The 27778-nt window shown below is 38.3% G+C and overlaps 1 protein-coding gene across 1 annotated transcript in view; it reads right to left on the reverse strand.

Annotated features, from left to right (window-relative positions):
• Positions 1–25583, reverse strand: part of LOC119794911 — an 80913-nt gene extending 55330 nt beyond the window's left edge. The window contains exons 1-7 of the mRNA XM_038302675.1: positions 25546–25583; positions 25294–25423; positions 16936–17094; positions 10786–10923; positions 4346–4494; positions 3563–3666; positions 1824–2010 (exon numbers count right to left, since the gene is read on the reverse strand). Coding sequence (XP_038158603.1) covers positions 1824–2010; positions 3563–3666; positions 4346–4494; positions 10786–10923; positions 16936–17094; positions 25294–25423 — 867 coding nt within the window. The 5' untranslated portion in view covers positions 25546–25583. The remainder of the gene's footprint in view (positions 1–1823; positions 2011–3562; positions 3667–4345; positions 4495–10785; positions 10924–16935; positions 17095–25293; positions 25424–25545) is intronic.
• Positions 25584–27778: the final 2195 nt, after the last annotated feature.

Raw genomic sequence — 27778 nt, forward strand, 5'->3', positions numbered from 1 at the left:
TAGATAAGCATTTGATTTTACCCTTAAGAGAAAGCTTTGCAATCTCAAAACTCACGTCGGCTACCACGGTTTATTGTTGTGTGTAAATAACAAGAGACCACAAGTAAGTCAGCCGTACTTCGGTCAAAATCTTTGGAATTAAAAAATCCGTATTTTTGTAAATGAATCTGCCAAATAACCACATTTATTTCCCACGAGAGGTATATTTAAACGTTTTTATATCATTAATATAAGAAGCCAAGCTCCATTGGTCGTATTTTAATCAGTTTTCCTCTTCGATATGCAGTTGAACAAAGCGATGCATGCTCCCACGACTGGGGATGCCTATCTCGGCAGGCATGCATTTTTGGGCATAACACCTGTTAGCAAGGACCTGAGGAAGAGCGGCTGCTGACGTCACTCTGCTGTCCCTGCTGCTCAGAATGCTTTTTCTTTTTCGAGTTGTGGACAGTACTTTGCTTGCAGACCATGAAAACGAAAAAGCAATATCTGCTGTGTTTTCTCTTAAATTATTGCATAAAAGTGCAGTGTTAAAGAAGAAAATGCAAATAGGATGATTGATTTCTAATTTAATTTATGAGTCAAACAATGCAGCCACATTCTTAAAATGAAAAAGCATTTCTGGAAATGCTTTTTCATTTTCAAATTTTACATTTCAAATAGAATTTTGGTATGTATTTGCTGGGGAACATTTTAAAAAATAAATCTAAAATGTCTTTTTCTTTTTAATTTTAATTAAGTAAAACGATGAGCAGGATCAAACAGGATTATTGATTACTAATTTCATTAATGAGCAAAATAATGCAGCCACATTCTTAAAATGAAAAAGCATTTCTGAAAATGCTTTTTCATTTTAAATATGGTAACGATTTGCTTCCATACATTAGCCTTGTTTCCATCCAGCTGAAACTTTTAATTGAAAATGCAAATATATCCTTGGCTGAAAAATTGTTTGTATATTGCAAGCAAACGTGTCAGGAAGTTGTAAGTGAGGCAAGAAAGATTCATATCCCTTTTAAGGCTGGGGAAAAAAAATCCAGGCTTTTGTTGGCCAAGAAAAAGGATCTAACGCCCCTAAATGCACAGGAAGTAGCTAAAAGGAGCTGTGTCGTTCTCAAATGGACTTACAGTATTTTTACATTTGCAAGGAATCAGCTTGGGACTTGGAAGAAGAAAGAAGAAACAGTGATACTTTTTTTGCGATTTCATCAGAACCAAGCCCAGTGAGCCTTCCTTCTTGTTTTTTTCACTAAATTTATGGTCAACATCCTGAGGATTCTTTTTTGTGTTTCTAACCTAAGCAGTGGATCCAAAGTCCAACTACCTATTATCTAAGTTTCCTCAGGATTTGCTTTTCAAACTTTGAAGGAATTACTGAATGTTTTTTCCTATAGTAGATTTATTGTCCTAATTTTACTCTTCAAATTTCAAACGAATAAATATCAGATTTGTGGAGTAATTTTCCACTTTTGTATCCAAATTTCGTTGTGATGGATATACCCATTTCCATGTGGATTATTGTCTGATTTCCATGAATTAAAGAAACACACAAACATACATGGTCAGAGTGCAGAAGAAAGAGCTGAAATGTGGATGAAGAGAGTGCCTCAGTTTATAGACTGGTTTGGATTAGCCTCTTCACTCTGGACTCAATTACATAATATTTCCATCAATTCAGATATGCAACTTAGGATGGTTAATTAAAAATATTAGATTATTACTATTACTTCCCGTTAGTAATAACAGTTGGGAAGTAATAGTTCCGTTTAACTATCCATGGTTTAAGCCAGAGCACTATGACAACACTATTAGGTATTACTTACAATTATATAGAGAGATGAAAGCAAATAGCTCATTCCTGTGGAAGTTTGCTGGACTGAAGGCTCAACGTCATTGATGAAGAAGTCACATTCTCGATCTTCATCACAGAACGAGGACAGTGAGAAGAATATTGTTGACTCCTCAGTTATTCCACAATTCTCCAGTGTGTCACAAGGGCTACCATCACCTCTAACATTATTATGACAAGGGGGGAAAAAAAGTAATTAAAATTATTTTAGAATTATACTGCAGCAATTCAACGCGTCAAATCAAAACACTATACAAAGACAATCAATCAAATCATACAAATACACATTTGAAGTAGAAATTTGCAGACAGATACTGTTAACAGACAGACAGACAGACAGATATATTTGTGTGTGTATTAGATCTGTGTATTAGAAGGTCTGTTTATAAATGGTAAATGTACATTAGACTTGTTTCCATCCACCTGAAATTGGAAATGCATAGTTGTCGAATTCCTATTTGGTTCGAAGCTGGTTGGTTCTGCTGGAGGTTTGTTCCTGTTAAAATGGAGTTTTCCTCTTTAATATTGCTACATACATACTGTCTGGAATTGCTGATGAGTCAACGACACAATGCAAGCAAATGTCTACTGTTGTAACATTCTCATCTAGGAGAAACAAAAACTGACTCGATGCAATCAGCTAGTTTTCCTTAGATGAAAAAATATTTTTAGCCAATATATCTGTATGACTTAATTGAGTTGTCTCTGTAAAGTGCCTTATGATGGCATATATTGTGATTTGGAGCTTTTTAAAAAACTGAAATAAATATTTGCATAATCCTAATGAGGTGCCTGTTAGACACAAACAAAACTCCATGCCTACCTGCTTTGGCAACATTCTTTTAGTACTACTTTTTTAATAAATTACAGTGTAACGATCTTGGTTCTATTGGTTTTTCTCCAAGTTTTCATTTTCAGGTTTATTTATGTTTTTCTTTGTTTTCTAGCTTTATTGGTGTGTTCTGGATTTATTGAAGTTTCGCAGTTTTTTCTTTGCTTGTCTTCTGTTGCCTCGTTGTGTTTTCTTTTCCCTTGGCTTCCTCATCCGCTGTACTCACACCTGCTCCTTATCAGCTCGTTAGTCCTGCCTTCGTTCAGTCAGCCATAAATACACTCCCGCTGCAGTCCCTCAGTGCTGGTTCCTCATCTTACTTCGTCTTACCCTAGCTCCTCATGATTGTTTTCCCCTGATGTCCCCATGGTTTTGGTTTGGGTTTAATTTTTATGTTAGATTTTTGGATTCCTGTTTTGACTAACATTTTTAAGTTTTTGCTTCCTGTGAACATATGAAAAGATTTACATTTGTATTTTAATTGAACTACCTATAAACTAACTTGTTATTTATCTCTCTGTTTACAGATTTTTTGTTGACCTAATTTTTTTAGTGCAAAAATAAGAAAAATTTTAGAACATTTTGCCATGTATCTTATTTTAAGATTGGGAAATATGTGTTATTTTTTGTGTTCATAAAGTCAAAAATCTGTTGCAGGCTGCTCCTGCGTACTGCCTGGTGCATCAACTCAGGACATCTTATTTTTAACAAAGAGACAGAAAGGCTGAGAGAGACGGGCTGGCAGATGTGAGGTCAAATAGGCAGACAGAAATAAAAGGGCAAGCAGAAAACAGGCAGCCAGATAGAAGACAAACTGTTATGTATTGGAATAAGAAATGGGCAGCCATGGTATTGGTTGGATCAAAAATATTGAAGCTTACTTGTAATGTAGGACATGCCCTGGAATCCCACTCTCAATTGCAAGCTTTTTCTTCAAAACACCAATTGTGTCTTCTTTCAAGTTCACACTAAGCTCATAATTTTGCTGTAAACATTTTCAGATGATAAACATGTAATAAAATAATTAAATCTTGTTCACATAACAATAAACATGTGAAAACAGTGATAGATATATAACTAATCTGTTAAAAACTGTCTTCTTGAAGTTGAAAATTGCCTTAATTCATATATTAAGTGCAGTATAGTGTTTAATAACGCCACATTTTTGGTCATGTAATAGTAGTGCATTTTATTATTGTGACAGATGTGTTTTTTTCTTTTTAGACAGAGTAGTGTTTTATTTTGTCCTTTGGGGTTTCTGGACACCCTTTTTCTCATTCAAGGTTGATTTATACAAACATGGTATACTGTTAGAAAAAAAAATCACAATCACAAGTTTCTCTTTTTTCAAAATATAACCAGAAAAAGTCAGTACATCTTGCACTGCTTAAAGCTCTGTTTGAACTTGTATCAGAACATGTGCCTAGGTCCTCTAAATATTGTGGGGGAAAATAGAACGAAATACCAGCTGTTTTTCCCCCTACATTAAGAAATCTGCTTTGCAAATTACTGTTATCGCTGAATGTAGTTTTTTTTTTAAACTAATGTAAGACTGCCAGCTGTTGGTCTGCTGGCAGTCATTTAAAGAACATTACAAAAGAGAGATGTAACTAAAGTTCCCAAATGACCAACTTTCTTGACATGTTATTCTGCAGTTAACTCACCTTGAGCATGACATGACATCGAACCTTGTCTGTTCCACTGGTTTCTATATCTGATTTTTGAGAAGCAGGAATTTTTATCACATTTTGCTTTGGTGTGAATATTGCATAAATCTCATCTCCGTTTTTAATGTGTCTGTCTTGTAATGACCCTGTACAGGAAGAAAAAATATATTTTAAGATGTTTTTGGCCTTTGTACTGCAGACCAGAAGTTTTCAACCCTGGTCCACTGCCCTACGTGTTTTACTGTAGGTGTGTATCTGCTTAAACATATCTGAATCAAATGATTCTATTTTCTCCTCAGCCCTCCAAGGGCTTTGTTGATAGACATCTTGAACTACAAAAAATGACCTGAAAATATGTGAAACTTTCTGAAAATAGATGTATTACCTCATCTGTATGTACCTAATCTGAGCAGAAAAATAAAATGATCTATTAGTGTAATGACTTTTCAACCTTAAAATAAGATTATTACATATTATGCAGTTAAAATAAAACAACAGAGTTGTTGTGTTTTTTTCATATTTTAAATTTAAGCATGGTTCATCCACAACTTGTCATATATATACCCACTCAAATCAAGAGAAAATAAACTTAAATGTATTCCGGAACCCTGGGCTTTGCATTAGACTTCTCTTTTATTTCTATGTACATTGGAAAACCAACAAAACTTGCCTGACAAACCTTTAGCAAGAGAAACATATTTATGGAAAATATTTATGACTTCAAGCAATAAGGCAATTACAACCAAGGCCATCCACCCTGAGGCTCCTAGTTAATATTATAACTTCTTAATAGTATAACTTCTTAATATTATAACTTCTCAAGTCATTTTGGGAAATGCTCGCCTGTTTTGCATACCCAAATGGAAACGCAAATAACTGAGGAACTGTAAGCCCAAATTACATGTGTGATACTTTAATTGAAAGTTAACACCTTCTAGTTTCTGAATATATACATGGAAATTGGGTGAGTAGAACATCCAAGCTGCATCAGTTCAAACAGTCTTTAAAGTTGTTTTTTTATTCTTGAAAATAATAAGTCTTTTTTGAACAGCAGTCATAAAAACATGCTTGTTGTTGTGGCTGCTTTGTCATGCTACATTTCGACATGCTGCTATAATTGTTCTTTGGTGCTCACTTTGTCCATAAAATGAACTAGTTGGTTGAATTGTGGAGAATCTAAGCTTTCCAACAATGTCTAAAATGTCTATATTGGTAAACATGTTACCAGTGTAATTTTAATGCATTCTGAGTTAGTATTTGATTTTAGTATTTGGTTTTGAGAGGATAAACTTGGTCCAGGGGATGGAGACATTGACATTTCACTATGTAAAGACTGTTGAAGAAATGGGATCATCACACATTTAAAGACTTATAATAGCAGTTACATGTACAAAAAAGAAACTGTGTTGTACAGCGTAATCTTTTACCTGCACCTGATACGTTCATGTAAATTGTTTCTTTCTATCTTTTTTGTGCTCTCTAGCCATCATTTTTGTTCTTTTTTTCACATAACTGAAATATGTTAATTTAAAAAAACTATCTAGTATAATGTTTTTTAGGTCTGTAAAGTGGATTTGAAATTGTTATTTAATTGACACCAATGTGGCAACTTTGGACTGCGGAAGATTGTGAAAAGTGAAATGCTGTGCTCAAAGATGACCCTACACATTTAGAGTATGTTTGGCTCAACCTGCTGCTGTGAAGCAGGATTCTCCACCATGAACAGAAACAAAAGTAATTATGGATTCAGGCTCAAAATGAGCACCTTGATATGTGCTTTAGATTAGTGCTTTAGATTTAGCCATTCAAACCCAGGTTTATAAAACTTGCAGGGCAGCGTAAAGCCCACTTCTCTTATTAAGCCATAAACAAAGGAAGAAAAAGAAAGGAAAAAACGGTCAGTTCAGGTGTTTTATAAAATATATGACTCAGGAAATGATCTATATACAAAGCTCAAAGATTTTTGTTGTCTACTTCAAAAACACTTTAGATTTCAAAACTAAAAAGCTTCTATTTTTTTTATCCTTCCATCCATCTTCTTCCGCTTATCCGGGGTTGGGTCTTGGGGCTAGCAGCTTCAGCAGAGAGGCACAGACGTCCCTCTCCTCAGCCACTTGGACCAGCTGTAGTCCCTCCAGCGTGTCCTGGGTCTCCCCCTAAGCCTCCTAGTGGTGGGACATGCCTGGAACACCTAACTAGGGAGACGTCCAGGAGGTATCCTAAGCATATGCACGAGCCACCTCACCTCAATTTTTTTTTTTTTTTTGTTATTAAAAAAACAATTTATAACATGGATGCATATAAACCTAATTTTATTTCAATGTTAAATGCTGTTTAAAGTAACAGATTGTTATTAAAAATTTCTCTGGACCTTTACTGTTTTTTGATTTCATTATTCGGACCCTGCTGATCCATTTGATTGAAAATAGTTCATCTCCACTGCATTCCTTCACCCAGCCACATCTAATTCCTGATTGGTTTTCATGATATGGCAACCCTCTTCCAGAGAATGCATTTCAATGTAAAACACTTGATTACATTTTTGTTTAATGCTCAAACTATGCCTAGGCAGTAGGGGTGTAAATCACATCCATCATGGCGATTCGATTCAGTATCGATTTCCTGACCCAACGATTCGATTATTTTCGATACTCAAGAATACACCACGATTCGAATCGATTAATCGGTTAATTTTTTTTTTATTATTATTTCTTTTTTTACACCTTACAGGCTAAACAAAGTTTCAAGTTTGAAATAAATCAATCAAAGCTGTAATATCATTATGCATTGTCTTTAGAAACAACAGCAAATAACAGAAGTAGAAAAGTTGCATAAAAAAATACTGCAAAAATACTGCACAATATCAGTGTAATGAGTTCAATGCAATACCTCGGCTCCAGAGAAACTGTCCAACCTATTTTTTTAGAATGTAATAAATATACTCAGGAAAGAGAGATGTTGCGTAGAGAGTTAGACAGGAATAAAAATAAACTAGATATAAGGGAATTGTTTCAAAGGTCATCTGGGGATGTAGTTTTTGGTAGTATTTTTAATTTTCTAAGAAGAACGGGTATTTTAGGGAGAATATAATAGTTTGTTTGGTCCATACTCCATTCTGGAAGGTGGCGGTAATGCACCTATAAGTTGTTTGCCAACCGCCATTAAAAAAAAGAAGAAGAAGAAGAAGGCTCCAGTGTCGACGTCACCGCCCCCTTGAGAGACGCTCCGCTGCACCTCTCTCAGATTGTAGCTGATTGCAAACAGTGCACCAGACAGGAGGCCGGCTTGTTTTGTTTTTATGACCGAAATTGCGGAAAACAACTCGTGAAGTTTGACCCGCTAGATGAGCGAGGTGCGCGAGAACGCTGGGACCCTTTTTCCAGCTGAATCTCCGCTCTTTTTCCCCCATTGTCCCTCCGTCGTCGGACTAAACTCGCCCCCACTTCCTCATCGCCTCGGCCGTATCTAGACCCACAGCGTGTAGCCCAGACCACGCTTCAATACTGAGCATAATTTAAAAATGTCTGTGTGAAGCTTGCTGCAACTAACTGCTGTAAGAGTATAACCAGGAAGCGCGGTAGGAGGGCACAATAGGTTTAGTGGCACCGCAGCACGGGAGGGAGAATTACGCCCAGGAGCAAATGGATAAAAATAGACCGGAGGAAAAAAAAAAACATGAATCGATTATCTTGCGGACGTGTCGATGCATCGGATCGTCGGCTTTTGGATCGATGCATCGATACAAAACGATTATTATTTACACCCCTACTAGGCAGTGTTGGGATCTGGAGCGGTACCATCCGTCTCCAGCAGAGTGCGACGTGGATCCTCCTGAAGCTGAGCCTCCAACACACCTGAGGCGCATCTCGTCATCAGGAGGACCTGCAGTATATAACCGGCCTTCAGACCTTGCCTCAATGCCGCAGTGTTGATCCAGTTTGGTTAGCACCTAAGCCTAGAACCTCCTGAGAATCTCTAGTGATCTCCCTAGTGATCAGTCTCTCTTCTGACTTCTCGTTGTCTATGCTTCACAGGAAACCTGTTCCTTTGGAAGCTCTGGATGAGCTTAACCTGTCGAGCCTGCCCTCAGAGCCAAACCTGAAGACTCTCCTCTGGATTCCTCTGCAGCTCTTGGCTAAGAGCTGGAAACCAAAACCCAAGGTCTGCATTCAAGTCAGAAGTAAGACGCTGAAGCGGTTATTGAACTCTGCTGAACAAATCAGTCTCTGGACCCAACAGAAATATCCTGTCCAGGGGTGATGCTGAGAAACTAGTCCATGCATTTGTTACTTCAAGGCTGGACTATTGTAATTCTTTACTATCAGGAAGTCCACAAACTGTAGTTAAAAGCCTTCAGCTGATCCAAAATGCTGCAGCCAGAGTTCTAATGAAAATTAAAAAGAGAGATCATATCTCGCCTATCCTGGCTTCTCTTCATTGGCTTCCTGTTAAATCAAGAATAGAATTTAAAATCCTCCTTCTCACATATAAAGCCTTAAATGGCCAAGCTCCATCTTATATCAGAGATCTGATTGTTCCTTATGTTCCTAACAGAGCACTTCGCTCTCAATCTGCAGGTTTACTAGTGGTTCCTAGAATTTCTAAAAGTAGAATGGGAGGCAGATCTTTTAGTTATCAGGCTCCTCTCCTGTGGAACCAACTACCAGTTTTAGTCCGTGAGGCAGACACCCTGTCTACTTTTAAGGCTAGGCTTAAAACTTTCCTTTTTGATAAAGCTTATAGTTAGGGTGGCTCAGGTTATCCTGAGCTATCTCTGTAGTTATGCTGCTATAGGCTTAGACTTTTGGAGGACATAGGGACCCCCATTTCATCATTCTGCTTCATTCTCTCTCTGTTCTCCTATTCTGCAGAATCTGTTAGTTCAATCTCTAACCTTCTGCTCTCTCTGCTTTTCCTCAGAGTAGCTTTGCCTCGTCTGTTCCTGTTTGGCTGTGACGTCATCCTGGAAAGAAACATCAGCTGTGCTGCTTCTATCAACACCCTTGTTTATAGATGTTGGAGATCGGCCTGTTTTCCAGTGTGGTCCTGTTTCTCTGACCGTGACTGAGTGGATGTGCTCTCTTCGTCCTCTGGCATGGGAGCTGCCTTGGAGCTCGTCTGCCTGGCTGCGTGTTTCCTGGACGGGGCCGCCTTTTACAGCTGCTTTTTGTATCTCTGCTTCTGTCTCCTTGAACCCCAGTCGGCCTCGGCAGATGGCCGCTCACACTGAGCCTGGTTCTGCTGGAGGTTTCTTCCTGTTAAAAGGGAGTTTTTCCTCTCCACTGTCGCTACAAGCATGCTTAGTGTGGGGGATTGTATTTGAGTCAATGAGTCAATGCAATCAACTGGTTTTCCTTAGATAGAAAACTTTGTATCAATTTGACTGTATGATCTGGTTGAACTGTAAAGTGCCTTGAGATGACATGTGTTGTGAATTTGGCGCTATATAAATAAACTGAATTGAATTGAATTGAACAGTTCCTTCCTCAAAGAGAAACCCGGACTCCTCAAGGTAATCTTCTGAAACTTCCAAACACAAACTCCTCAGTGCCAACGCTAACTGAACTGTCATCCTCACAGACTCCAGTGAACCTGTCCCCGGCCAGAACCAATTCCAGTCCATATTATTTATGTGCTTGTGTTTTAAATAAACTTTGTAAAACTTTCCATCTGTTTCCGTGGTGTTCTGCATATTGGGCTTCTCTGAGGACCAATTATGACAGGCAGGTAGTTGATTATAAACAGGTTATAATCTTGATATTTACTCCAGAAGGATTTTGCTTGAACATTGTGCTCAATCTTTATTGTGCAACCTGAATCAAATCACTAAGCATACACTGCTGCTTTTGAAATCTGTGCATATTGCTTTATGAATTAAGAACACGACATTATAATAAATATGAATGAAATAAGAATAACTGCACAATACAATCATGTAGGATTTCCAATGTCAGCTCATACATCAACTTAATTAATGATCCAGACCATGAGAGATAAACAGGTCATATCCTTTGATTTAATGTGTTTTTCTCAGATTACATTACAGTAGGATTTGCTGACAGCTCCACCAAATGGTATCACTCAGAAATAAGTGGCCTGCTTGCTAGAAGCAGTGATGTAGAGATGCATGGCTCGCACATTAGTTTTAATGCAGAGCCGTTAAAGGGCTGTTTGCAGTTTTGATTATACTTATATTGATTCTTTTTCCAGCATACGCTATTAATTTCCATATGCATTTTAGTCAAATGAAAACAAGTAAAGGAACCAGTTTTCTTTCAGCATTATGTTTATGTACAGAAAATGATAAATACATCCTAGAATTTTGCTAATTAAACAAAACATAGTTTTTTTAATTTTTGTAAATCAAGTAGAAATGGTTTTAAATCATTAAAGGTACAACATAAGTGACGGTTAAAAACAATCTCATATAAACTTACATGTGTTGAAGAAAGGATCATCCGTCAGGGGCATTCCATCCATTGTAAAGAGACAAACTTCCATGGATTGGCCAAGACATTCATTGTGACTTATCCTTAGCATCAGGTCTTCGACTGTGTTCTGAGAGGGATCCATATCTGCAGTCAATGAATAAATAACAGAAGGTTTTAGGTCATTTTTTCTTCCTTAATACGTAATACTGATATGCAGACCACATTGACTTTGTCCATGTTATAAACAAATTAAAGGAACACAAGGTCAGGCGAGCGTGGGGGCCAATCAGTGGTATCAATTCCTTCATCCTCCAGGAACTGCCTGTATACTCTCACCATGAGGCCAGGCATTGTTATGCACCAGGAGGAACCCAGGACCCACTGCACCAGCAGCATAGGGTCTGACAATGGGTGCAAGGATTTCATCCCGATACCTAATGGCAGTCGTCAGGATGCCGTTGTCTAGCCTGCATAGGTCTGCGTCCCTCCATGGATATGCCTCCCCAGACCATTACTGACCCACCACCAAACCGGTCATCCTGAACGATGTTACAGGCAGCATAACATTCTCCATGGCTTCTCCAGACCCTGTAACGTCTGTCACATGTGCTCAGGGTGAACCTGCTCTCATCTGTGAAAAGAACAGGGCTCAGTGGCAGACTTGCCAATTCCGTTGTTCTGTGGCAAATGCCAATCGAGCTCTATGGTGCCAGGCATTGAGCACAGGGCCCACTAGAGGACGCGGGCCCTCAGGCCACCCTCATGAAGTCTGTTTCTGAATGTCGGTCAGAGACATTCACACCAGTGGCCTGCTGGAGTTCATTTTGTAGGGCTCTGGAAGTGCTCCTCCTGCTCCTCCTTGCAGAAAGGAACAGATACCGGTCATGCTGATGGGTTGTAGACCTTTTACGGTCTGTCCAGCTCTCCTGTAGTAACTGCCTGTCTCCTGGAATCTCCTCCATGCTCTTGAGATTGTGCTGGGAGACACAGCAAACCTTCTGGCAATGGCACGTATTGATGTGCCCTCCTTGAGGAGTTGGGCTGCCTATGGATCCTCTGTAGGGTCCAGGTACCGTCTGATGCTAATAGTAGTGACAATGACGCTAGCCAAATGCAAAACTAGTGAAAGAGTCAGAAAAGAGGAGGAGGGGGAAAAATGTCAGTGGCCTCCACCTGTAAAACCATTCCTGTTTTGATGGTCGTCTCGTTGTTGCCCCTCTAGTGCACCTGTTGGTAATGTCCTTAACACCAAAGCAACTGAAACTGATTAACAACCCCCTCTGCTACTTACCTGATATATATATATATGTATATATATATCAGTGTATATATATATATATATATATATATATATATATATATATATATATATATATATATATATATATATATATATATATATATATATATATATATATATATATATATATATATATATATATATATACTCTTAACTGTTTTCTAACCCCTCGTGGGGTGGTATGTGTCATCCTCAAGCTCGGGTCCTCTACCAGAGGCCTGGGAGTTTGGGGGTTCTGCGCAGTATCTTAGCTGTTCCTAGGACTGCACTCTTCTGGACAGAGACCTCTGATGTTTTACCTGGAATCTGCTGTAGCCACTCTCCCAGTTTGGGGGTCACAGCCCCCAGCGCTCCAATTACTACTGGCACAACTGCTGCTCTTACTTTCCACATCTTTTCTAGCTCCTCTTTCAGCCCTTGGTATTTCTCAAGCTTCTCGTGTTCTTTCTTCTTGATGTTTACTAGTGGTTCCTAGAATTTCTAAAAGTAGAATGGGAGGCAGATCTTTTAGTTATCAGGCTCCTCTCCTGTGGAACCAACTACCAGTTTTAGTCCGTGAGGCAGACACCCTGTCTACTTTTAAGGCTAGGCTTAAAACTTTCATTTTTGATAAAGCTTATAGTTAGGGTGGCTCAGGTTATCCTGAGCTATCTCTATAGTTATGCTGCTATAGGCTTAGACTTTTGGAGGACATAGGGACCCCCATTTCATCATTCTGCTTCATTCTCTCTCTGTTCTCCTATTCTGCAGAATCTGTTAGTTCAATCTCTAACCTTCTGCTCTCTCTGCTTTTCCTCAGAGTAGCTTTGCCTCGTCTGTTCCTGTTTGGCTGTGACGTCATCCTGGAAAAAAACATCAGCTGTGCTGCTTCTATCAACACCCTTGTTAATAGATGTTGGAGATCGGCCTGTTTTCCAGTGTGGTCCTGTTTCTCTGACCGTGACTGAGTGGATGTGCTCTCTTCGTCCTCTGGCATGGGAGCTGCCTTGGAGCTCGTCTGCCTGGCTGTGTGTTTCCTGGACGGGGCCGCCTTTTACAGCTGCTTTTTGTATCTCTGCTTCTGTCTCCTTGAACCCCAGTCGGCCTCGGCAGATGGCCGCTCACACTGAGCCTGGTTCTGCTGGAGGTTTCTTCCTGTTAAAAGGGAGTTTTTTCCTCTCCACTGTCGCTACAAGCATGCTTAGTGTGGGGGATTGTATTTGAGTCAATGAGTCAATGCAATCAACTGGTTTTCCTTAGATAGAAAACTTTGTATCAATTTGACTGTATGATCTGGTTGAACTGTAAAGTGCCTTGAGATGACATGTGTTGTGAATTTGGCGCTATATAAATAAACTGAATTGAATTGAATTGAATGTTGCTGTCGCTTGGGATTGCCACATCTATCACTACTGCCTTCTTCTGCTGTTTGTCGATCAACACGATGTCTGGTTGGTTAGCCATCACCTGTTTGTCAGGCTGGATCTTGAAGTCCCATAGGATCTTAGCTCGGTCATTCTCAACTACCTTAGGAGGTGTCTTCCATTTTGACCTTGGGACTTCCAGCCCATACTCATGGCAGATGTTCCTGTACACTACAACCTACTACCTGGTTGTGGCGTTCCATGTATGCACTTCCTGCCAGCATTTTACACCCTGCTGTTATGTGCTGTATTGTTTCAGAGGCATCTTTGCACAGTCTGCACCGGGGGTTCTGCCTGGTGTGATAGACCTGGGCCTCTATTGATCTTGTACTGAGTGCCTGTTCTTGTGCTGCCATGATTAGTGCCTCTGTGCTGTCCTTCAGTCCAGCCTTTTCCAGCCACTGGTAGGATTTTTGATAGCAGCCACTTCTTCTATTTGTCTGTGGTACATGCCATGCAGCGGCTTGTCCCTCCATGATGGTTCTCCTTCATCTTTCTTGTTCTCTTTCGGTTTTCTCCTGCCTGAGGTATTCACCAAGCCATTTGTCTTTGGGGGCCATTTTCCTGATGTACTCCTGGATCTTAGTTGTTTCATCCTGGACAGTGGTCTTGACACTCACTAGCCCTCGGCCTCCCTCTCTACGCTTGGTATACAGTCTCAGGGTGCTGGATTTTGGGTGAAATCCTCTATGCATTGTGAGGAGCTTTCTCGTCTTGATGTCAGTAGCCTCTATCTCCTCTTTAGGCCACTTTATTATACCAGCGGGGTATCTGATGACTGGCAGGGCATATGTGTTGATGGCTTGGATCTTGTTTTTCCCATTCAGCTGACGGTACAGGTGATTGTGAGTTCGATTCCCGGCATGGACATCCAGTTGGACCCTTAGGCAAGGTCCTTAGTGCTTAGTGGCCTACCTCAGGCATGAGTGAAACCGCAAATACAAGAGCCATACCAGCTCGGACGTCGCCCAGGTTAACAAGGTCTGCGTCAGTTGCTAGGGAACCAGGGCAACTTGATGACAAATTGGCTACTGGAACAAGACATAGCTGGACTAGAGCAGAAAACTTGGAACTGATGAAATGCTACTATACAAGCGACCCCAGTGAGAGAGGTTTTATACATATACATATATATATATATATATATATATATATATACATATATATATATATATATATATATATATATACATATATATATATATATATATATATACATATATATATATATATATATATATATATATATATATATATATATATATATATATACATATATATATATACATATATATATACATATATATATATACATATACATATATACATATATATATATACATATACATATATATATATATATATACATATATATATATATATATATATATATATATATATATACATATATATATATATATATATATATATATATATATATATATATATATATATATATATATATATATATATATATATATATACATATATATATATACATATACATATATATATATACATATATATATATATATATATATATATATATATATATATATATATATATATATATATATATATATATATATTTTTTTTTTTTTTTTTTTTTTTTTTTTACCAGCTTTCTTTCTTTAACAATCAGAATAAAATGTGTGTGACCATGGTGCAAAAAGTCCTGGGCCATTTTTAAAAAAAACCTGAATTCAGAAATCCGAGGTTGAGACAAAAGCCACACTTGACCTTGCGTATGGAGTGCATCCTTGCTTCATCTGTTCAACAAATGCTCAACCGGGTTACCATAAGCCAGTTCTAAGTAATCTACATTTTTCTTCCACAGACCATGAGGTCAGTCAGAGCTGTTGATTCAGCAAAAGAAAGCAGATCAACTAAATGCTTAAAATGCCTAAAATACCCATTCCCTAACCACTTAAAAATAGTTGTCCGGGCACCTCACAAACATATAAAATGTTCTGAATTTTACTGGATGTCTGCAACTTTAGCCAAATCAGTTTTTATTGTAATATGTTTTGGGGTTTGAAAGTCAGCAGGACATTATGTCATTCACTCTGGAAATCATTGAAAATATGAAAAAATGAAAATAGTCCTAGTTTTAGTCCCAAACTGCTTTTAATTTTGAACTGGTTACATTTTTGTCAGCAAAAATCTTGCTGTAATTAAAATAAATGATAAAATATTGAATCCAAAAAAGTTAATACTTGTTTCCCACATTTAACTCTTTAAGGCACACCAGTCATGATATACTCACCTTGTAACAGGTGAAAATGAAGAACAAAAAGTTAAAAAAGTAAGGTAATGTCTGATGGAACATGCTGTCTTAATGTCCATACATTGTGCTCAACAGTATTACGTTGAGAGCAACCATATGCACTTCTTTTTTTTTTTTAAATAACATCACTTTGATCAGTTAATGTAGAAAATAAGTGGTTAATTTCGAAGATACACTATAAATTGAATCCTACATCAGAGAACCATAAATATGTCTAATAAAGTAACAGCAACTCTTAGCTTAGTTAACTCTCATGTTTAAGTGGAGCTCAGACTGCTGTACAGCAGTGATATGGAACACATGACGGATTCAGTGATGAGGCTGACTCTCTCAAGTTAGAATAACAAGAAACCCGCATGGAGAATCTATTCGCACCAAGGGTTACATATTGATCTGAAAAAAAAAAGTTCTAAAATTAAGCAAATGCTTTTGTAAAAAGTTGCTCAGGGTTGCTTTAAAGTATGCTTCAGTATCTTTGAAAATATTTAAGTAAGTTGTAGAACGTAGATCAAGTAGAAAACTGACTTTAAAATCTTTTGGCTTCAAGAAACTATTTGTGTAGCACAAGTTTAACTTTAACCAGGGCTCATATTTTGCATCAATCTAGAATATTTATTTTAGAAAAAAAATAAAATAAATTCTGTTCTTTTCTTTTCATGATCTGATCAACTCCTTCCCATCCTCTTTCTCTATTTCTATTTTATTTCCTCCATGAAACACCTATGCTCACCGAATATGACGACTGCTGCACGATTAGTACAATGACATAGTGATGACACTATGATAGAATTTATAGATGACAGTATGTGAAAGTATTTAATGTCTTCTTGCACTGATAACCATGAAGTAATTATATAGCCTGAGAAGTGTGGCTTTCAGAGTTTCATATTTGGTTTACAGATTCAAGAAATAAGACAAAAAAGGGAGGGGTTTATTGACTGTGATGGGCTTGCGCTGTTTAAAACAGCAGTGGCCTAAGAAAAAATTGGTCTGCAATTTTATTTTAGTAAAGATGAGTCCTGATTAGCACAAAAACAAGCTTTTATTAACAAACTAAACAACAAAAGGCAGCACAGGAGTGGCTGCTGCTTTTTGCAGGATATAATTCTTGTGTCATTTTTTAAGCAAACAGTTCTGACAAAATGCCACAAAAATAAATTTCCTACCTTTGATGCATTTTGGTTCAGGGCATTTGGGATACGTATACATCAGAGAGAATGCTTTCAATGACTTTTGTAATGATGGAACTGACTGGGCTGGGGCTCTTAATCTGGAAACATTGTTCTTCAATAAAGTGAAACGATTCTTCTCCACTTGAGTCAGTCCTGTTTTGAAAAAGGAGATTTGATATGTTTAGAATTTCGGTGGCAATGGGGTGCAAATGTGTTGTAAATACACAATTTAATCAAAAAGTCCATTAATAAGTCCTGCAAACACAAAAATGACACCAGTGTGAATTAAAAATGAGCACCGAGAGGCAATACGCAAGGAAGAAAATTTAACAAATTTGACCTGGACAAACAAAAATCTTCAAACCTCCATTCAACCTGACTTATGAATAGCTACATAAGGGGAGTGTTGTCCGAGTGATTAGAGCAGTGCGCTTGCGCTCTGGGAAGGTTGCAAGTCCCGGGCTCTATCCCCACAGCCTCCACTCTGGGTACCAGAGCAAAACCCTTAACCCCCCACTGCTCCTTGTGTGCTAAACAATGGCAGCCCACTGCTCACCAAGGGGACTGGTTAAATGCAGAGGTCAATTTCTCCAATGTGAGGTCAATAAAGTTTAATTAAAATTAATTAAGCTTTATTGGGAGCTGTGGACATTAAGTCTTTTAGACATTGTCTGTAATGAAATAGATGTGAGGTCGAAAATTGAATTTGGAGGTCCTGGCAGGTTGCCCATTGCCAAACTTATTAAAACAACACTGTTAAGACACTAAAATGTAATGACCTCAGAAAGTACATGCACAATAACACATGTACTTCCTGCAGAGGATGAGGAGAGCCCACCTAATGATCTGAACTTCCATATCAATGCCTTTTTGCACCAAGTTTTTTTTTCTCCCACAATGTTTACATTTGATCACTGCTGCACTTTATGGAATGGAAATGTCATGAAAGGTGTACAAAAAGAAATTTTGTTTTGAAAATAAAAGTTGTCCAAGTCTAAAAAATTGAATGACTTAAATGACAAGAGCCATTGTGTCAGAACAGGAAACAGTCATGAACCAAGGCAAAAGGTTGGGAACAGATGATTCCTGGCTACTAACAATCTGACCTGCTCATTGTAAAAGGGTGTGTCCGTGAGAAGAAAGTGCTTAATAGAGGTCAGCAACTTCACCCAACCAAATAGATCTCACAGCTGCTCATAATAAACTGGGTAATACTCAGTCAGTTTCGATATAATGACCTCAGGTTGGTGTCTAAGCTGTTGCCCTGAAGGAACTGAGGGGTGAAGGGGTTTGGCTCAGTTTTTACAGCAACATTACTCATGAATATTAGCAATTAAATAAGAAAGATGTTTCAACAAAAAACCTGCTAATTACCGTTCTTTAAAAGATATATTCCCTCCATAAAAATCAACAGATATTTTATCTGTCAAATGTTTTTTATCTTGATGTCAGTGGCGAGAGAGGGCGCTACAGCTCCCCTGCCCTCCAGCCCAATGACCTTGATCAAGACATTAGAAAAAATTAGAAAAAACTTAAAATATTTCTAAATATACTGATATATATATTTTTAAAATCTGTAAGATAAATATTTAATCTTTAATGACGAGTAAAGGGTCATTTCATTTTGTGTCGGATTGATCACGTATTTCCGCCGTAGGGTGAAAAAATATTTAACCATAGACTCTCGTTTAGAGTTTGCCTTCACAAAGCCTCAGAAGGGCAAGATTGATGTACAAAAAGTAAACGTTAGTATATGTTTGATTGGTTTAAGGTATATTTCTATTTTGAATTTATAGCCCCCCCGGAGAAAACTCCACCAGCCGCCACTGCTTGATGTAGTAAAGAACACAAACAGTGGATGTGAACTGCAACTCGGTTTTGTGATTTTTTTTTAATTTTTTGTGATACCTGAAGAATCTGTAGGTGGCACCTCGTATCAATAAATGGACTGCAAGTCACTGGCAGGTGTAATGAGACCCCTTATATTCTTCCAATCTAAAATTAAACATTCTGGATGCCTACAAATTAATCTCCATGTTTGTACTGTCACTGGCCATAATTGGTAAAACTATTTTGACTAGGAACAAATATATTTCAGATATCATAAATACATTACAGTTTAAGCTGATAAATGGTGCCCCTTAAAATATGTTAACATTTCTAAGTATATGAAACTTTATTCTTACAATTCAAATTTAGGTTTTTGTTTGTTTTTTTTTTATTTTGAAATACAGTTTCTGTGGGCAAAAATGTTAATTAGGACATCTGTTTTCACAATTTTGTCTGGGAATGTGATTTTGACAAGGAAGATTCCTATTTTATGAATCTATTATTAGGAAAACAGAGAGGAGATAGCTTTTCGTGAATGTCAAAACGGCCTGCCATACTAGACAACATAAAAACGTATGTATTAACTCGATCAGCACGCTTGTTCTTTGCCATCTGCCTCTCCTTTGCAGCTGATACGGTGTCGCTCTTTGTTTTTAACACTTTCTCCTATATTTATTTTTAACTATGCATCAAAATCTCTAGTTCCCAGTTGTGTCAGGTAGATACTTCCTCTTGCCTGTTGTCATGGTTACACATTGAACCCCACTGAAAATGTTTTTTTCATTGTTGTTACGCACATGCTCAACCCTGAGGGAATGTACTCAGTGTTGAATAAAATAAATCACAGCAGCTGTAGTGAAACCAAAAACTCAGAGTTTCAACCTTTGGCTAGATCAATTCAGAGTTGAGGATTTGAGTCTAAGTTTGTTAAGTCTGCTTTGTGAAACAGACCTCTGGTGGTAGAAGTCAGAGTTTTGACCCTTAGTTAAAACTCTTGCCAAAAAGTGCTATTAAGGTTTGTAACCTTAATTTGTATACATTTAAGGTTTTGCTATTTTGATAAACTCGTTATATATTCAATTATTGATTAGAATTTGTATTTTGTTTATTTATTACTAAAAGGGACAATGAAAATTAATTAACATAATGCAAATATTGGCATTGTAGATGGGACATGTTTCTTTAATTAGCCCCCAGCAGGAAAAAAGACAACCTCATTAAACCAAACAGTGAAAAAGAAAGAAAAGAAAGAGAAGTCAATCTGCAAAAGAGAAATACTGTGATCTAAAAATTTTTAAACCACCATTACTTCATTTAAAGGCTCCTCTATTCATATGGCAGAGTTGATTCAACAGCATGCACTGCTTCTTCTTCCAGATCAAATATTCTTCATACATTAGCTAAGTACTTACCAAGGTCAAAGAATTCTTGGAAGTGTTCAGATAGAGGTTAAGATTGTTTTAGAAATTAACTTTGGTGCGATAAAAAGCTATTTAAAAAGCATTTTAATCTTTGAGAGAACTCCTGAAGCGGAAAAAAAAATTGTTTAGAGTGAGAAGGACTTTTAAGAGAGTCTTAAGCCGAGCAGATGCCAGAAATAGAGATGGATTATCCACACAAACCGTGAAATAAATGAGCATATAAACTGCCTTAAAATTTCATTCAATTATTAATTTTGAGGTAAGATAAACTTATCAATTGGATGAGTTAAAGGTGTACCTCTGGTAGCATAATTGTATTTTAGATAAATATATCTGAAAAAATATCTGATGTTTTTTATATTTGCAGATTGCAAAATGCTCTAAATAAATATTTTTAAATGATTATAGAAAGTGGCAGGCAAATATATATAAATACACACTAAAGCCTAAATAAATTACAGTCAAATAAACTCTACAGGAAGAATAATTTTTGTGTATTGCATCACTTCTTTGGCTTTTCACTGCTGCAAAAAATAAAAAAAACCTTCTCCCTCTACAGACTGGTGTGTCTGTGAGAGAAAATGTCTGCTTCTTAGTATCATGATCCCAGGACCAATTTATCCTCCAGCCAGTGGCGGCCGGCCCATAGGGGCTGGGGCACCGCCCTCCCTGATTAGAAGAGAGAAACGTAAAATATATTTTTAGAAATTAACTCATAAATGTCAGTTTTACTCTCTAGAGTGTGTACCTATAAGCAAAACAAATTATATAAACTACATTTCCCAACCTACTGTCATTCATTTGTGGATTTCCACAGACAGACTCCTACCGTCTCTGTCTTGGGGAGCTGATCAGTCTGCCCCACATGTGCAGAGAATCTGCCAATCATGTACTATTGCTAGGTCAATTTATTTAATGGCCAATCAGCGTCTCAGAATTTTATGGTCTTGGGGTGCTGAAAATACTGCCCTTTAACAGGCTTCTGCACCCAATGCGCAGGTGCAGACAATTAGAGGGACTATATGGACAAAACTGATTTATGAGAAGAAATTAGAAATAAGAGAGCCTGAGGGGAGGGGCTTAAACCATTTAATGAGGGCTGTGTGAAGAAGAGTGGACATTTTTTGTTTTCTGTTTCTTTATTAGATTGCTGGTAACTGGAGGGAGGCTGAGGCCTAGAGTATCTTAGTTTCTTTTGCACCCTGTTTTGAGTTTTTGAGCACAATAAATCACCAACACCGGTAACCCGACTGAGCCTGGATTCTTGGAGGCCAAAGAACCCCGTCACAGTGACCAAAATCATCACTGTTACTGTTATTATATAGTAAATTAAATCATTACTGTTAAATTGTATTTATTGTCCAATTGTTTATTTGAATTCTTATTCTGGATTAGTTGGAGACATACACTAGGCCAGGGGTGGGCAAACTTTTTGACTTGCGGGCCCGAATGGGTTCTAAAATTTGACAGAAGGGCCGGGCCAGGAGCATTTGGACAAGCAATGTAATTTATTAAACCTGGGGATTGAAATGTATTTAAAAAAACAGACAATTGAAGGTGCAAATTTAAAGAAATCAACATTTAGTGAAAAAAAAATCAATGGAATCACTTTCAACATTCAGAACATATTATTACCCAACGAAAGGTAGGGGTCTTTAAAATGAGAGCGATGTGCGGCATGTTAATTAAGCTACTGTACCGCTGCTGTGCGTAAATGCGCAAGTTGCTATTTTTTTCATAACACAGTAGAAAAACTCACATTTTAGTGGGAACAATGTTGTTGTTCTCCTTTTTTTGCCAGTGCATCAAAGTCTGGAGTTAGTTTAGTTGTGGCAATTCTGCGCGTCCGACAGAAATAGTATAGGCAGGATGATAATCTGGATGAACTGACTGCAATTATTAAGTTTTCAGGTGGACTTTCTCCCTTAAAAACATATTAAAACTACTTTATTCCCACTGATCACAGCAAATATAGCTGCAAGATTTAGATTATTTAGATGAAAAAACACCTGCCAGCCGCCGCAGTGAACCCGGAGGCTACCCGGCCTAGAGGCTGCTGATGAAGGGATTTCTACTGTCAGCGCACCGCTGGTATGTGGGGGTCTGAGCGCCTCCGACAGAAATAGTATAGGCAGGATGATAATCTGGATGAATTGACTGCAATTATTAAGTTTTCAGGTGGACTTTCTCCCTTAAAAACATATTAAAACTACTTTATTCCCACTGATCACAGCAAATATAGCTGCAAGATTTAGATTATTTAGATGAAAAACACCTGCCAGCCACCGCGGTGAACCCGGAGGCGACCCGGCCCAGAGGCTGCTGTTGAATTAAGTTTTCAGGTAGAAAAATAGAGCGGGAGCAAAACTGAGTATGTTTGTGCTTTATTCAAGTATTTATTACAAAGTATTAATCGAACCCATCAAAGTCATCATTCTCTGTTTCTGAATTAAACAGCTGCACTAAATCAGACAAGCCAATTTCCCCTTCTTTGCTGTCAGAGTCACTTTCCGTGCCGGGCGGCTCCTCAGAAATGATGCCTGCTTTTGCAAAAGCTCGAACAACAGAGCCAGCAGACACGTTAGTCCAAGCATCTACAATCCATCCGCAAACGGTGGCGTAACTTGCCCGGCGCTGCCTTCCACTTTTCGTGAAACTGTGGTCTCTGTCTGTCATCCATCGCTCCCACACCGCTCGCAGCCTTACTTTGAACGGCCGCTTCACACCGATGTCGAGCGGTTGAAGTTCCTTTGTCAGATCTCCCGGGATAACGGCGAGCACAGCGTTCATTTGATTCAGCATGTTTTTCACATCGGCTGTGAGATGGGCACGCATGGAGTCACAGATTAACAGCGATGGTGATGCGTGGAAGAAAGCACCTGGTCTCCTCACATACACCTGCCTCAGCCACGCTTTCATGATCTCCTCATCCATCCAGCCCTTTTCATTTGCCTTAATATCATATGTCATCAGAGTGCTGTGTCATTCTCGCTGTCAGCTCCCAGATCAGCTTCTCTGATTGGTTGATGCGGCGCGTCCAGCAGCAAAACTTCAATTTTTCTTCTCGAGCAGCAGCAGCGCGTTGGCGGCGAGTCAGATGCTTAAGGGCTCCTGACGCGCTGCGCCTGCTGCTCAAAACGCGCTGCGGGACCTTTTGATGCGCCTATACACGCGTCAACCATTGACTTTGCATGTAAACTCGCTGCTTCTGCTGAGCCTGCTGCGTCCGGTTCACACCGATGTTGAGCGGTTGAAGTTCCTTTGTCAGACCTCCCGCAAAATGTTTTTCACATCAGCTGTGAGATGGGCACGCATGGAGTCACAGATTAACAGTGATGGTGATGAGTGGAAAAAAAACAACCTGGTCTCCTTACATACACCTCCCTCAGCCACTCTTTCATCATCTCCTCAATGAGGTGGTCTCAAAAGTCGCAGTTACAACACACATAGGGCGCACCGCACCAAAGGGCACACCACACATTTTGAGGGAAAAAAAAGACGTTTATGTGCGCCTTATAGTCGTGAAAATATGGTAATTTGGACAAGTTCGGCGGGCCGGATTAAAAAGCCTAACGGGCCGTATATGGCCCGGGGGCCGTAGTTTGCCCATGTCTGCACTAGGCTATATCAGCCCCACCAAAAATTTTTTTCACCAGCCGCCACTGCCTCCAGCACTCTTGTATTCTTATCACAGGGTTGTGTCAACAGCATGCACGGCCTTAGTAGAGGGAGATACTGTATATCCCAGCATGCTTTGCAAGGAGAGCTCTCCTCACTAAGCATTATGGGATTTGCTCCGACGGCGTCCCACTGTCACCATAGGCTGTCACTACCCGACATCAGCGACTAATAACAAAGATGGCTTGGGCGCCGTGCAGTGGAGGAGGAGTTACGTGACCAACGGAGCAAAAAGCAGTGATCATCTGTCTGAACGATCAGTTAACTGAGTTCACTATAAAGTCCTCGCTCTATATAGTGATTGAGGGATTTAGGGGTTAGGGCGGACGTTCTGACACAGTAAGCTTGTATGACCTATGAGAGCAGCAACTTTTAAAGAGAGCGTGCAAGAGGAGAAATGGGCTTGTGCACGCTCTCGCACACTCATTTTTTTAAGTGGGGAGAACAGGTCTTTTAAAAAATTTGCTAAAATCCTACACAATACCTTTAGGTTATTTATATTCTAAGGTTTGGAAAATAAAGGGAAAAGTGTGCGCCATGATTTCACTCCAGCCCTCAGTGCTCTCTGCTGGTAGAGAAGGGAGAGGAGGGGCAATGGCAAAAGAGAGAAAAAAGAGGGTGGAGAGAAGCTGTAGCCAGCTGAATTTTGTGAAGAAATTCAAGAACTGTGCCGTAACTTAAGTATCAATATTGCTATGCTAATTGTGACCCAATCCTAACACCAGTTTGGAAGCGATATTATTTATATTTTGGAATCAATTGACCCACTTCTAATAAGTGCATACATATATACAATTATTTAATGTTTTACCCTAAACCTGTCTTTTACCCTTTATGGTGGGGTTCTATGCTCCTGTCCATTAAAATATTGGAGTTAGAGTTGTATGCATCAAACAAAAGAGATGGAACAAAGAAGAGAGAGAAGAACTAAAACAAAATCTGTGCTTCTTTCACTGGTTTTTGACTAACCAGTATACATGCAATTAACTAAGTCACATAAAGTGTGAAAAATAATTGTTGGTATTGTGAGATCTCAATGTATTATCTTAATTTGATGAAAAATATCAAAAAGCAAGGCTTCACAATTTTATGTTTCCCTGTTATTAGCTGACCTCAAAAACTGAGTAATCAGAGAACAGGTTTTTGAATGCAATCAGTAACAAAACAGAAAGCAAAGCAGTGACAGTAGACATTTGACTCTGAATTGTTTTAAAAGTGAAATACTGAGATTTTGTGGATTTAGATGTATTCTCTGCAGTACCTTTGAGCAAAATCTTATGCCCTATATTGTCGGCTTATTTTTAAAGATCGTCATCAAATGGCTTTTATGGAAATTAAATTTACTTTAATTTTCTTTTCATGTTATTTTGCTTTTGTTGTCCTTTACTATAGAACAAAAACCTTAAAAATTAAAGTTTCTTACCAAGGTTTTTTAAGTCTTCCTCTGAAACACCATCAGTGAAATCCCTTTCATCTTTTACTCCTAACTCTACAAATTTGTTGTAGTAAGCTTCCAGTCGGTGCTTCTGCAGCAGGTTGTAAATGGCACTCATCTAAAAAGTAAGAAAAAACACAAGACAAAATTGATCCAATATTCTCTGTAAATTAGAAAATTACTAAGTGGTGTTTGCCAAATATTTGGTGAATTGTTTTAAATGTAACAAACTCAACTTACCTTAGTGTGTCAAGATCTGCAGCAGTCTGCTGTCTGTTTCAGCCGAACAAAAAATCCAGAGGGTGTGCCAGTTTTCAGGAAAACTAAACAGAAAGCATAAAACAGAACGAGCCTCTCTTGTGCTATGCAGAGTATTATTAGAAATATTGTTTTTCATGGCTATTCTTAAAAAGCACATTAACCTGAAGTCTCTTAATATTAAAGATACACAATGTGCTTTGTATTTTTGAATATCTCAGCCACAGTATACATTGTCTGTAGAATAAATAACATGCGAGATGAGAGATACCATTTAAGGTCTACTAGATAGTGGGTTAAACTCTGTACCCTCATATAACACTCCTTTAACACCAGTGGCCACACCAGGCAAAATGAGTTAATGATTTAAAGCAGATAAATGCCCCCTTGGAAGCCTGTAGTTATGAAACACCCAATCCTGAGACTTTGTTGTCCAATTGAGTTCCAGAATACAAATGCTTCATCACTCTGAATAATGACTAATAAATCTTAATAATGATTTATTTTCTGTTCCCATTACATCAGCATGCAAACAATATTTTGCTTTGCTTACTTTTGGAGGACAGAGGCACACTTACACCTGGGTACCACACAGACTTAATGACAGCCCATCCCTTTATAATAATGTTCTGTTAAACATGCTGAAAACCTTTCATAGTGATCATCTGGAAACTCATATTGTGCAGCATGTTGGTGATATTCTCATTGCTGATGACACAGAACAGAATTTTGCAACCCTCACACAGCAGCTATGTTGATCTCAAGCCTTTAACCCTCTCAGGCTCAAATTAAGTTGTAGTTGCAGGAAAAATCTGATATTTTGAGAAAATTATCATATGGGGTAGAAAATTATGATATGGGGTAGTACTATACAATTCAGACTTCTTTTTGAGACCTTCACATGCAATTCTGGGATGTTGCAGATTTGCAATAGTGGACCGGAGTGGCAAATTAACACTGAAGACTGAATCTGATATGAACGTTAACTTTATTTGAATGTCACAAACAACAAATTAACAAAAAAAAAATTCGAAAAAAAAAAATTATCTCACAAAATTAGAGACAACTTTTTCTCAAACTTTTTCTCCACCGACATCTCAAAACCTCTTGAGAAGGCCGTTTCTGTTAAACTGTTGCTCAATACATAGGCAAACTAGTAGATAAAGCATGTAGCATCCATTGGTACCTGTTTGGGCACACGTTGCGAATCCACAACATTAAAATCGAGATGCCTCTGGTGAAAAACCCAGAGGAGATAAAATCTACTAATTGGCATGTGTCATATCTATACACATTCATGATTCATCTTATGTAGTATTGATTTCAAAATAATAGAAATTTGTAGTGATACTTATATGAAATTGGTGCTTAGAAAATCTGTTTCAGGGACACCAAGGACTCAGCCATGTTGAAAGTGAGTCAGCAGTGCTAGCTGCTGAGCTGGAGAGAAACTGTTTGTTGCAAATGCACAACTAAGTCCTTCCGTTGTACTTCTGAGTAACAAAAGCTCTTAAAATATGGATGTGGAGTAATTAGCTAAGTGGCATTTAGCTGTTGCAAATCTGCAACATCTGCCTGGAGAGGGTTAAAGTCTTCAGCGACATATGGCAGCTCTGCTGGCTATGCGTTGCTTTTCTGGGTAGAGTAATCACCCTAGTGGGGGTTGGCATGACAGGACACACAAGTAAAATCATCCCAAACCTTCTAAAGTTAAACATATGATGTCATTTTTGGGAATGGCATATTTTAGCAAGAACTACCTTTCAGACTATACTACTGTGGCTGCTCCTTTAAGAAAGCTCATAAGTACTGCAGGGAGGAGACATTTGCATCTCCCACCAACATTGACCGCTGAGTCAGAGGAAGCCAGTGTGAAGCTTAAACAACTCTTAAGTTATGTTTCTGAGTGGGCCTCTCCAGACCTAAGGAGGATGTTTCATTTGGATGTTAAAGAATCGGAAGGATTCCTCACTTCTGTTTTTTGGAAACCAGTAGTAATACAGAAGAAAGTCTTATGCTATTATCTTACGAAATTAGATCCTGCTGCAAAGGGGGACCCACCTGTACAAACGCCCTGTGCTCCATTGCTAAAGCTCTAGAAGGAACTGCTCCTGTTACTTGAGGCCAGGATATCACTGTGCATACCTCTCATGCAGATGCTAGTTATATTTCTGGTGAAAATTTAGTTCTTGGTCACAATAACACTATCTTGTTA

The sequence above is a fragment of the Cyprinodon tularosa genome, unplaced genomic scaffold (genome assembly GCF_016077235.1).
Source record: "Cyprinodon tularosa strain WSP-4 unplaced genomic scaffold, ASM1607723v1 ctg498, whole genome shotgun sequence".
NCBI lineage: Eukaryota > Metazoa > Chordata > Actinopteri > Cyprinodontiformes > Cyprinodontidae > Cyprinodon > Cyprinodon tularosa.